This window comes from Dermacentor variabilis, chromosome 1, assembly GCF_050947875.1.
Source record: "Dermacentor variabilis isolate Ectoservices chromosome 1, ASM5094787v1, whole genome shotgun sequence".
NCBI lineage: Eukaryota > Metazoa > Arthropoda > Arachnida > Ixodida > Ixodidae > Dermacentor > Dermacentor variabilis.
In genome coordinates this window covers 102475019-102487756 of record NC_134568.1, presented here as the reverse complement: position 1 = coordinate 102487756, position 12738 = coordinate 102475019, and the positions used below count along the sequence as shown (strand labels likewise).

Below are 12738 nucleotides of genomic sequence, written 5' to 3'. Positions count from 1 at the left end.
TTAAGAGTAGCCGGCAAAAATATTGATTAATCAGTTATTCGATGAAAAACCCTGCATTGAATGCAATTAATCGATTAAAGGCTAAAATGATGAATGATTCATCATTAACCAAATAAAAAAATTAATCGATCATCATTAGAACAACTCCTTCCGGTCACTAGTGCAAGACAAATAGCCCTCTTTGCTAACATTAAGATCACAATCCAGTGCACTGTGCCAGCCTACTACCAGTTTCTGCTCCCTGCAGACAGTTCTCACCTGCTGAAGGATGGCGGTGCACTGCCGCATGAGGGAGACTGGTGGGTTGCCCACACTGGTGGCAAGCTGCACACGGAGGAGCTGCTCTTTCTGCGTTGGGTTGTCAACAAGTGCATGCGACAGGGCCACGGCTGCAAACCAATTGCTCAGCGGGTCTGTGCTGAATAGACCCCCACATAGCAGCTGACCCGCTGTCACACTCGTCACTGGCAGAGAAGCAGGAGGATGGGGAAGCAAGGAACGTCAGAAGACAACACACTGGCAGCAACCAAGGAAACAGCAGTGCCACAAGAGATGGCAACCATGGAGGGGCAGTCTTCAAGGGTGATGCAGAAAAAGACCATTTCAGTGCTCAAGACCACGATGTCAGTACTTATGCTAATGCTGCTGACCATGGAGATGCGAGGGACCAGCATGCTCAACTCCTGTCTTTCGCACTAGTATTAACTCGACCTTGCATATATCTCAAAACGTCAGCCAAGTTGAAATGATTTTCATGGCATATTGTAAGCTTCCATAGCACCATGTATTTCTCACCTCCTTATTTCGAGTGCTTCTCCTGGTAGGCTACTGATATCTCTAAACATTAGACCAGGAAAGGACACTACCGATGGGTAGCAGACACAGAGCAGACCTTAGCACTCAAGAACGGAAAACATAAAGCATAGAAGAATGAAGGAAAAAATGTAGTGGTTGTGATGATTTTTGAAGAACATTCGAAGAAGCTCGTGAACATTCGTGATAAGTAATGATAATGTGGGCACACTGTGAGTGGACCACAGGTACTTGACAAATCTGCAGCAAAAGAGTCCAGAGTGTGCTTGGGCAGCGTGCTCCACACGAGGACAGTGGCAAAAGGCAACTCTGATATACCTGTATCCTTTACATCCTACTACGTCATGCATTTTTATGCATAGATGGCAGCTGCACCGTTGTGGTTTATTTAAACTTCTGAGTTTGCAATGTGCACCTAATACAGTGACATTTTGCATACATTGGGCCCTATAACGTAAAACTATTCCAATATAATTTTATTCCAATCTCCTGACGTCAAATTTGCGTAACCGCCGACGCAAGGATCAGGAGGTCACCCGCAGGGTTGTCTGAACAGACCAATCAAATCCTCTCCTCATTCATAGGAGGTAACTTTTTTTGCTTGAAAAACAAATAAAATTGCCTACACTGGGCGGCTTGCCTCATCTAATTGGCTGACAAGAGGCAAGGAGCACGCTCAAGTGGAGAGGAATTCGATGGGGTCGAGCCACTGCACTGGAAATCGATAACCGGATCAAGAGGGTGGTGCCGGCGTCTGTGACTGGTCCGCTTTCCCTTACTTAGCTTGAGGTGGCTGATCGAAAATCGCAGCGGCATGCAACGGAAGCTTAAGAATGACGCTGAAATGGATCCTCAGCAAAGAAGAGTTGACAGAACGAGGTCATAAACGTGCCTAAAGTACTCGAAAATGTTACACGGCCATGCAAAAAGTTTTATTATATGCAATTAAACCCATGCTCTCTGGCAGGTGCAAGTAGCCAGTGCCTGAGCGATTGGTGGCAGCCATCTTTTATTCCTTTCGGAACGGGGCAGCCTGCGGCTATTCAGAAGAAAATTCAGTTTTGTTCAGCATATTAATGCATCTTTATCACGTACACGTCCCTTTGACGCAGTGAGTTTTTTACGGTTTTGCGACGTCGTGTGACAGGCAGGTGAAGAGTGCAGCCCGAAAACTTTGGCCAATAGCCGAGGGCTCATGGAAAAAAGGGGTTGAATCAGAAATAACTACTTTTCATCTGTTTGATCAAATCATGCATAATCAGTGTGTACAAGTCATATCAGATGAGGAGCTATCACAGTTTTCGTGACGTCGCGTGACAGACAGGTTAAGTGGGGGTGGTCCAAAAAGGTGTTTGACCAATCGTGGAGAGCTGATTGCAGAATTGGAATAGAAAAGTTTGGAATAATTTTACTTTATAGCACCCCTTGAATCTCCAGTCATCTTTAATTATCTTTCTCATTTTATGCCTTCGGTTAAGGGAGGTTCACTGTATACAATCAAACCTCATAACAACGAAATGGAATATAATGAAATAATGGCTATAACAAATTGAGATTCCCCTTGAAATTTTTATAGATTCATATTGCAATAGATGCAACAATTGATATAAGAAAGCAATTATGGCTCCCCCTTCAACTTTGTTATGAGGTTTTACTATAGTACATTCCTAACACTTCCTTCACAGCTACAAATCACATTTGCCTGTCACTTAACACCTTCCACTAAACTTTTGCCATAGTCCACTTTGTTCTTGACATAGTAGCTTTGTACACAACAGGGGTAAATGAGAAGTGTAGAGGCTGGCATTATAATCCTTACATATTAATCTTAACTATTAATTTGCCTAACATGAGTAATGAGGTACAAAGTTAATAACAAGAATAAAATTGCGAGCACAAGTTCATCAATACATATACATTACAATCAAGGCACTCACACTGATTGGGGACGTACAGTGTGATTAGCCAATGGGTGCCTGAAATTTTGCCCATATAGCTGTGCTCAGAAGTGTGACCGTAGGTCATAAAGCAAAAATTAAAAGGCCATCCAAAATGCAGGATCAACTTACTGTCTGCACATGTGGGTAAAAGAGTCTGGATGATCTGCGCCTGGCCAAGCTCGTTTTTGTAAAGGAAACACTGGAAACAGTACAGGACAGCACATCGCAAGACAAAAGGCTGCTTTTCGTTGACCATGGACATTAGCAGGACGACTATGGCAGGTCTGTAAAAAAATAGTGTGTAGAAATAGTAGAGTCAAGCTGAAGAAGAAAGCTAAATACACTTACAAGAATATGTATACACATTTACAGCAGGCGTTTGAAAAGTCTCTGTTGAATATGCCCGTGTTGTGACTGTCTTTGCAGCAGGGTAATATGAATATAATAATAATATTTGGGGTTTTACGTGCCAAAACCACTTTCTGATTATGAGGCACGCCGTAGTGGAGGACTCCGGAAATTTTGACCACCTGGGGTTCTTTAACGTGCACCTAAATCTAAGCACACGGGTGTTTTCGCATTTCGCCCCCACCGAAAATGCGGCCGCCGTGGCCGGGATTCGATCCCGCGACCTCGTGCTCAGCAGCCCAACACCATAGCCACTGAGCAACCACGGCGGGTGGTAATATGAAGAGGCAGACATAACATGCACAACAAATTTAAATTTTCATTCGGATAATTAACAAAAATTCACTTCTTTATTCAGCCATGTCATTTTTATATACAACCACTGTTCATAGATTGGTTTCTTCCAGTGTCATTTCTTCCTTGGCCTCTTGGTTTTTGATACCTTCCCTAATATGTCATTGCACCTTTTCTTTGGCTTACCAGATTCCCTCTTGCAACCTAACAAGATAGAGCTTTTGTCCCTTCTCATAATCCAACTAAACCATCTTAGTTTTCTAACTTGAACATTTTCTGAAATACTCCCAACTTAGGCTGTTACCAGGGCATAGTCGTCTCGAATCCACATCACTACTGCTCTCTTTATTTCAGACACTTGCATCTTCAAGCTGTTAAGACTTCTTCATCATAACTTTTTTAGTTCTACACAACACTGACAGTCATACTATCTTTTAATGTAAACCTGTCCACTAAACATAGCTAGTATCCTTTGCACAAAGCACCTGAATCTGCTTTTAAATTTTTTCATCCTGACTGGACTCTGCCAGGTCACATCTCTTTCCATAGTGCCTTCTTCACTAATTACGTTTTTCATTACAAATATTACATCATGGTGCCATGAATTTCCCCCATCGCATAGGTTACTCTATTAGAGTGACTGTCCCCCCTAGAGCACCTAATAAAGCACAATAAGTGTGCCAAATGAAACCAAACCCTACCAAAAGAAAAGTTTCAGAGCACACTTTCAACATTTTTTTTTTTTTCTGAATGCTTCACTTCACAGAGTAGTCTACTACTGTTGAACTGATGATCTGAAGACATAGCATCGTGCTCAGCCAAAAGTCCTGGCAATGCTGCAAGAAAGGCCTGCAAGGAATGAACTGCTGCTACTGCTTCACTGGTCGTCATGACTTTCAGGTCTGCCTCTGAATCCTTGCCACAGTCCACCGGGGCAGCTTTTCAGGATTCCGTCTTCCCATTAATGGTACCAACAACATCATAGGTCATAAGCTCCGAGCACATGGATGCTGCTGTCAACAGAGATTTACTCACTGGTCGTTATGCCATGCACTTCTCCTGCTTTGGCAGAGTACTACGTGAGCGGTGACTTCTCAGCTTTACGACTGTGTGAAGGGTTGTGAAACCCACAGCTACCTACATTCATGGCAGAGAGCCAGTAATGAACGCTGATGCATGGGATAACATACTCGTAAACCAGTTCCAAAGAGCACAGCTGTTTTATGACAGGCAAAACCAAGAAATTATTAAATTACATGGAGTTCAGTCACGCACACAGCCTCTGCTTTACTTCTGGCAGCAAGCACACGCGCATAAACAGAGTGCATGTGCTCTCAAAACTTCCATTTTGTAAAATTACAAATGTCCGACAAACAAGTCATTACTTCACATCACCACATGAGTTGGAAAATAATCAGCAAGGATGCAACAACCCTTCCCAGGCCTACAAAGGGGGCACAAACTGCACAAGCAAAAATCAAATGTGACAGCACAAGCCATGCGAGTACTCGGAAGCTAAGATCCTGCACATTAGAAGTGAAATCACAGCCATAGATTTTGTGTGTGTTCTTACGTGCATTAGACAAAGAGGTCCAGAATTGGAGAAACAAATAATTTTATTAAACAAAAGCATTCAACAACATTTTGTTAAACAAGAGTAAATTTTTCATTGTATTGGCACTCACAATAACGTTGGAAGATAAGAATCTAGCTGGGCCAGTTGGTTCAGCAATGCAAGCATGTAAATGCACACACAAGACAAGGACACTACGTGTACTGTGTGTGTCCCGTCTTGTCCTTTCATCCTTGTCTCTTAGACGCATTTACATGCTTGTCCCCTTATTATTCAAGTCTTTTTTTTGTAATAACAGTTTTCATCGTAAAAGCATCCAAATGTACATACTGATGCAATACTTGAAACCACTTCAAGGCCTTTTCTTAAAACTTTTCCATTTGTAAAAGATTTATTAGCAATTGTGTATCAAAATATATCTTGCTAAAAATACAGCTGATAAACTTTCCTTGACCATACTGTGTTGGGACATGGCAAGGCAGCATGATGATGGCAGTGAGTCATACTGTATTAGTTGGGCATTACAAATTATAGCAGCTGATTAGTTCGTCAGATACAAGAATAAACATAGGTAGCCTGAACATCAGTCAAAATATGGAAGAGAATAAACGCTTGCTTCAGCAATATAATATTCAACACGAGGTACCTTGGTCAGCCAGTTATAGGCATAAAACCTCTGCCAGTTTGTCAAATGGCAACTGATATTTCAAATTCAAAACCAGAAAAGTTGAAGCAATTGCATTAGGATGACTTTGCAAAATAGAACAGCCTTGGAAAGCGACACACTCCAACCGTGCAATGCAAGCCTAACCCAAGTAATATCAAATATTCACGAAATTGATAAACGTTTTGGTTTCTTATGCAACTAAAGCCTGCCTCTCCATGTAATCCTGCTGCAGAAATGGAACAGTGCTTTGTGCCACAGGTGACCTTCAGAACATCTGTTGCAATGAAAAAAAGTTGGTCCGCATGTTTCTCACCTATAAACAAGTGACAGTAGTTAAAGCAGATAAATTATCATACAATGCATGTACTACTCACTGCACCAATATGCATCAAAATCCTTTAACTTGAGAAAGCAAGAAAAGTATACTGTGTCTGCCACGCGGTGACAGGGTGGAAAACCTCACAAAGCACCAATAATGAAGATGCTAAGAGATTTCATGAGCCAAAATTTACCGCCATATATTATCAACAATCAAGTACTATATTGCTACTTCTCCTATACTTGTCTAAAACAAAAATGTCCGACACTAATATGTCTATCCAATACCAGTAAAGATCCTTGTATTTCACATTACAATGCCTTTTGCTTTAATAAAAATGTTCCAGCTCAAATGGCTACAGAAAAACTGACTTACCTAGGGGGATTGGAAGGAGCATTCACAGAAGCAAAGTACTCCTGGTTACTGTGATGGCCTCGTATGACTTCTGCCACTGTGTTTATTGTCTGAAAAATATTTTTTTTCCCAATATTTTGTTCACTGAAAATAAGGCAAAACTGAACATTTTGCAGAGATGAATGTTCTTGGGTCGGGATAATGGAACAATTATATTCCAATGCCACTATGCTCCGCACTTTGTCAGTTGTCAGAGCAGCGCTCTGCCCATGTTATCAACGAGATCAGCCGGCCACGCGTAATGAATGATAAGAGTGCCATAAAACAAAGTGGAAGGAATCACTACATAATAACAGTCCTGGTCTTGTACAACTGGTAACAAAGAGACACCAGTGACATTTCAGCTTTGAGCCCATTTCTATTATTCACAGCAGAAACAAAGTAAACAGGACACAGTTCTGCGGTCTAAACACACAGTCAGCCAAAAAAAAGTTTACTCAATGCGGGTTTCATGACAAATGTGAATTTCTACTCTGTCAAGGCATCATAGGCCACAATAACTACTACAGGTAGAAGCTTTGAATTCCATGCCAAGTGCCTAGGCTTTGTGGGAATTCAGTTTTTTAGTGCTTGCAAATCCTGTGTCACTTAAACATTTGTGGCCAACTGTATGTCAAAGTACAATTTAATAGGAACTAGAGAAAATTCTCACATGCTCACATGCAAATGTAGCACTGGCATACTTTTGCATGGGCAGAACATTGTTTAATGACACAATACCACACAACAATAGACTGACCTCAGAACTGCATTCCATTTACTTTTTTCTGCATACCAGTGTGTTAAAACCAGATATTAACATAACCTTACAAATTTCTTTTTTAATCCCCGGTGTAAGAATGACAAGAACATGGTGGTAGAAAAGTCACATACCTTACACATCACAATAGTTGCTCTGTCATCGTTGCTTACTCAAGTCAGTCAGTGTAAAACTAACTACATTCCCATATAGAAGTCACTGCGCTTTAATATTTTTCAATATTTTTTTCAATAAACTGCCGGACCATTCTTTAATAACGTTTCTTCTTCTTCTTCTTCTTCTTCAATATTAGCTGCTTTATTGGACTCTTAAAAGCACTGCACAAAAGGTATTTTTATTCAAGGGACATCGCCTGCCGCAGTGGCTCAATAGCTATGGCACTCAGCTGCTGAGGAAGAGGCTGTAGGTTGGATTCCAGACCGCAGCAGCCACATTCTGATGGAGGCAGACTGAAGACACGCTTGTGTACTGTGCTTAGTGTGCACATTAGAGAACCTTTGGTGGTCAAAATTAATCCATAGCCCTCCTCTACAGCAACCCTCATAACCCACTGTGCAGACCCGCAATTCTATTTTTGTATGGGAAGTCCCCCTTATTTACAACACGCTGCAGTCCAGCAACATGACCAAAGACCGCCCCATAAGTGGTGAATACATCATTATTGGACAAAAGACAGCATATGTCGCAACACAAAGTGGGGAAAAAAAGTTGTGCATTACATGTAAGAGAAACGAAAAAAAAAATTTACAATCAACATTAGCTGAACTGTATAGAATCACAAAAAATACAGACAATAATAATTAATGTAGGGCCAGCTGCACTGAATGCCAATTTTCGTTACACAGTAAAATAACTTAACCAGGTAGGAGAGATTCATGGTTACGGGAATTCATCGCAAACACAGATGAGAGGTAGGAGATGGATATGTCTACACGACATGGTAAAAATATATATATATATATATATATGCAGGATTTCAAACGTAGTAGAGACAACACTTTTGGTAATTTTCTCCTTAACATTTAAGGCCAGCACAGGTACTACCATACATAGGCAGCTGTTCTAATCAAAGTGAAGTGCAAAATTGAAGGATTGAAGTTTCAATACAAGTTATCAGGCCAACACAACAGTAAATGTCACAGCATGAAGCGGCTTAGGTTTTTTTTCAAATGCAATGTTGCTTCTTCTATTCTTATTCAATAAATATGCAAGTAACTTAGTTTTATATTTTTGCATAAAGACGTTACAACTGTATAATAAACGTTTTCATTCACTACATTCTTGTCCCCACACAAAGCCTGTAAAGTACACAAGAAGCGAACTCTGCTCAAAGCCGAGTAGACTATCCCACATTCGATACATGAGCTGTTTGTTGGCACAAAATGGACTAGTGTATGAAAATAATGAACAGGCACTCATATCTTTAAGTACAGACATGTGCGCAAGGGTGGGGTGGGGGCAAGGAGGCAATGAACCTTCCCAGGCCTACTAAAGGAGGGCACATTTTGTTTCATGTTCGATTGAAAATTATTATAAAATAAAGGTAATTCAGAATAGTTACTTATGTGTTGCGGATGTTAAGGCTGCCTTTAAAGCTCAAGTTTCCTGTAACTTCATTATGATGAAATATTCTTAAAGCAATGGTTCTGTTGAGGTGCTTGGCAACATTGCAGCTAATTAGTATAGAGCTAAGATAAGCCAGTAATGGGAGGGCTGCCACCAGAAGGTTGGCCTTTCCCCACCCCACTGAGTGCCTCAATGTGTGCTGTTTATAAGGACAGTCATGGCTGCAAAAAGTAAATGTGTGATGCAAGCTACTTTAAGTACAGACAGCCAAGAAATGAGTCCGAATGTGCACGCGTCTTTCAGTTATAACCTAGAGTCCTGTAGTAGCACAATTTTTCATGCTCCCTAGTATGCCATATTGCACATCCCCTTCCTCACTTTGCAAACATGCATAGCCTGTGGATGCCATCGCCATCTTTTAGAAGATTGTAGTATCAATCACTGATGTGCATGAAGTGCATGCCCATCTATCAGTGTCTATACCAGGAAAGGATAACACTAGGAACAAAGTGGCACAAAGTTGACTGCACCCCCAATTAAAGGGCAACTATGCTGGTCTTTGTTATCCTGCCAGGAAAGTGGTGGTTTCAAATTTTACTGCATTTACTGTCAAGCGTAAATTTTTTCAGGTCACATAAAAATATTGCAAAAAATTAAATAGACTTAAGACAGTACATTGAAACTGAAACTTGACTGGACAGCCCAGGGAGCTGTTTCTCAAGATGCCACTGTTGATGTTAGAATAGGCATACACAAAGTACAGAACTGCTAATAACATTATCTTGAGACAATGTCTTCAACTACAATGAATTCTACACATTCTTCTGTCACACAACTCTTTTTGCTGGAACAAACAAAACGAAACAAAAATATTACTTTACGAAGGTTGTGTTGCCTTCAAAACCTTTCTGCAAGGCAGATAAAGAGGTAAAGAGCTAAGCATAGAGATAAAGAGCTAAAGGAGATAAAGATAAGAGCCCTGCAGATTTCATTTAATAACAGCTTTGAAAATGATGTTAGCATAACTGCTCCAGTGCTAACACCATGGCCAGAAAGCACAGAGGCCCCACTAAATATATTAATTCCAGGGCACTGATCAGGATTGCGCATGCAAACCTTCCAAACTAATTTGTGGAAAAACTATTCAGTTCCCACTTGCCCCAGTTGGAATATCTGACCAAACCACTCGGAACATCAGGTTCACTGAGGCTCGTATACCTCTTCGCTTCCACCCTTTTGGCAGTCCGCCGGACCTGCTGTTCCATGGCACATTTTCCTGCTGCATTGAGCATGCATTGCATTGCACGAAAACTGCTCTAAAATCTGCTACAGACATCGTATTTACAATATATCCAATTTATTTTGTTCACAAATGGCTTCTGCATCAGAAAAAGCACAAAAAAAGAAAGAACACACAAGAAGGATGCCTGTTGGACTTACGAACTTGGCCCTCAAATAATAAGCACTGCATTCAATGGTTCTGCTCCAAAGTTTTCAGTGGTATGTGCTAACAGAAATTTACCCACTTGGGAGCCCGTATGACCTACTTTAGAGCCTGGTACTCTGGCTGCAACGGCTACAACATAGCGGAGTCTGGTGATCAGGTAGCTACCCATTGTTTTACAAACCACTACTGCTGAAAGTGTAGACATATACGTCCAGGTAGTGTGCGAAACCCAAAACAGAATATAGCTGGCAATGTACTGTCATCCATGAAAAATAGCCAGAAACAGCAATTCTTTGACTTTGGACTTGGTCTCCACAGCCGGCAGATCGCCGGCTGTGGAAGCGACTGGGTTAAAAAATCACCAAAGTTGCCCTTTAAGCAGTCATATGGCACACAGCTCACACACCTGCTCGCATGCAGTGATGCTGCCATTCACATGGAAAGTTCAAAGTTCACTTAAGTTCAAAGCAGGTGAAAGGAGCACATGCTTACCTCAGTGAGGATATCAGCAGGAACACCAATGGCCATAAGGATGTTGCAGAGTTGTTCAAGCAGGCCAGACTGGTTCATTGCCTTCTGACACGATGAAGTGACATTGAGTGGAGCACTGGGCGACACTAAGGAGCGCACCACCTGGAGCATGTGGAAGATGTTGGACACCTTCTGGGCTGACCATCCACCTCCGCCACCAGACTGCTGTGCCTCTGAGCCCTCCTGTTGCTGCTGCTGGCTGTGGTGGTAGTTGAAGAAGGGGCTCAGCCGCTGTATGTAGCTGCCCTCCTTGAAGAAGTTCTGGTTTGAATTATTGTTCTTCAGTAGGTGTAGCAGGACCACCAGGCAGTCCTCGACAACCACACCTGTATAGGCAGTACAACACACAGGCTCAGGTGAGTGTACTCCATCAGCCATATTCCTTTAGAGATGCCAGAATCAAGGAAAGGAGTGACATAGGCATGCACAGTTAGTGCCACCTCGTCTTGCACAAAAACCCATTTTGAGTAGCAACATTTCAAGAACAGAAAAGCAATGTATAAAGATGAATGGAAAAAGAACCCCTTTATAGCAATGCTACCATATTAAGATGACCTTTCTCAAACAGATCACGATGTTATAAATAGGCAGCGACCGAGGAATTTTTAAAAGTTATGCCCTGCTCGTTTACAGGCTGCTCATTAACTTATTTTAGTATTATCAGACTGCAAATAAAAAATGAGTGCTATTAACCTTATGTGTACCTACAAGAAATCAGATATGCACACTGACAATACAAAAATTGTTGACACATGCGCAGCTCAGCTACTATGATGGACATAACAAGAGAATGGATCATATTAGCATGTCTCAAGCATGAATGTGTTCTTCATCAAGTAGTGGTTGCAAGAAGTCAAATCTGAAAGCTCAGAAACATTTTAAATTAGAAAGAAAGTACGACTTCTATGTTCCACTATCCACCTAGGGTATTTTCCTCAAGCGACGCATACATATCCTCATTTTCCGTTTCTACCTCCTCGTGTCTGCCTGCAAAATGGTCAGAAGCAGCTTGTATAGGTTAGCACACTATGCAAGCAACATGTGCATGCTTTCCAGGATGTCGCTGAGTTTATTGAGCACCCTTTGTACCAGCATCATCTGTCAGGGCTGCGCAGTATCACAAAAGTTATTATGAAACAGATGGTTTTAAAGGGACACTAAAGGCAAATACTAAGTCGATGTGGGATGTTTAAATACCATTCCAGAAACCTCACAATGCTTGTTTCGTGCCAAAAAAAAAAAGACTTAGTTTACAAGAAAATTGCATCTCAAGGGTCCGGATACCTTTTTCAGAATTCAAACCTCCCGCCACCCAACTGGGGGAGGGGTGACGTTGCATACGCCATCACTACTCTTTGCTGCCATCGGTGACTAAAACGGCACCCGACAGATGGTGGTACCAAGATAAGACAGAGCGGTGGATTCGCCACTGCAGCTGCTTTTTGGTCAAGTGGCGTAGACCGTTTGGGCATCCCGCGACATCACATGGAAGTTGAACTCTCTGCTACTTGCAGTTTGTGCGAGTTTCGTGAGCCAGCAAAACCAGCATAGCACTATGCAATAAAGAAACTACCGAAACACAAAAGCGTGGACGGCGCGGACAAGAGCGAAAACGAAACCTTTTGACCACCCGCGTCGTTGTCAAGGGAAATTTCAATGAGTTCTTTTTTTTAGAAATGAAATAGATCTAGAAATGGACAAGCAGCATTTTATTTCGTCTTATAATACAATACAAGAACGTTTCTTGCAATGAATGGTTGAGTACTGGTGACAGAATTTAACTGAGGAGTGCTTTCATCATCAGGCAAGTACTTGGTTGTCCTGGGGGGGTCTCTAATCATGTCCTGCTTTTACCTCAATTTCTCTATCATTAAGGCTCTGTTCCTGATAATATTGACGCGTTAGAGAATCTCGAGCGCTAATCTATCGCTCTAGCTTGACTTAATATTTGCCTTTAGTGTCTCTTTAAGAAGACTCAAAAGGGTGTGAATTTCTCACATATTGCA

At 41.6% G+C, this 12738-nt stretch overlaps 1 protein-coding gene across 4 annotated transcripts in view; it reads right to left on the bottom strand.

Annotated features, from left to right (window-relative positions):
- Positions 1-12738, bottom strand: part of p115 (General vesicular transport factor p115) — a 76468-nt gene that overhangs the window by 54961 nt on the left and 8769 nt on the right. For all 4 annotated transcript variants that reach the window (XM_075691544.1, XM_075691531.1, XM_075691537.1 and 1 more), the window contains exons 7-10: positions 10694-11058; positions 6390-6478; positions 2883-3037; positions 259-464 (exon numbers count right to left, since the gene is read on the bottom strand). In XM_075691544.1, the coding sequence (XP_075547659.1) occupies positions 259-464; positions 2883-3037; positions 6390-6478; positions 10694-11058 (815 nt within the window). The remainder of the gene's footprint in view (positions 1-258; positions 465-2882; positions 3038-6389; positions 6479-10693; positions 11059-12738) is intronic.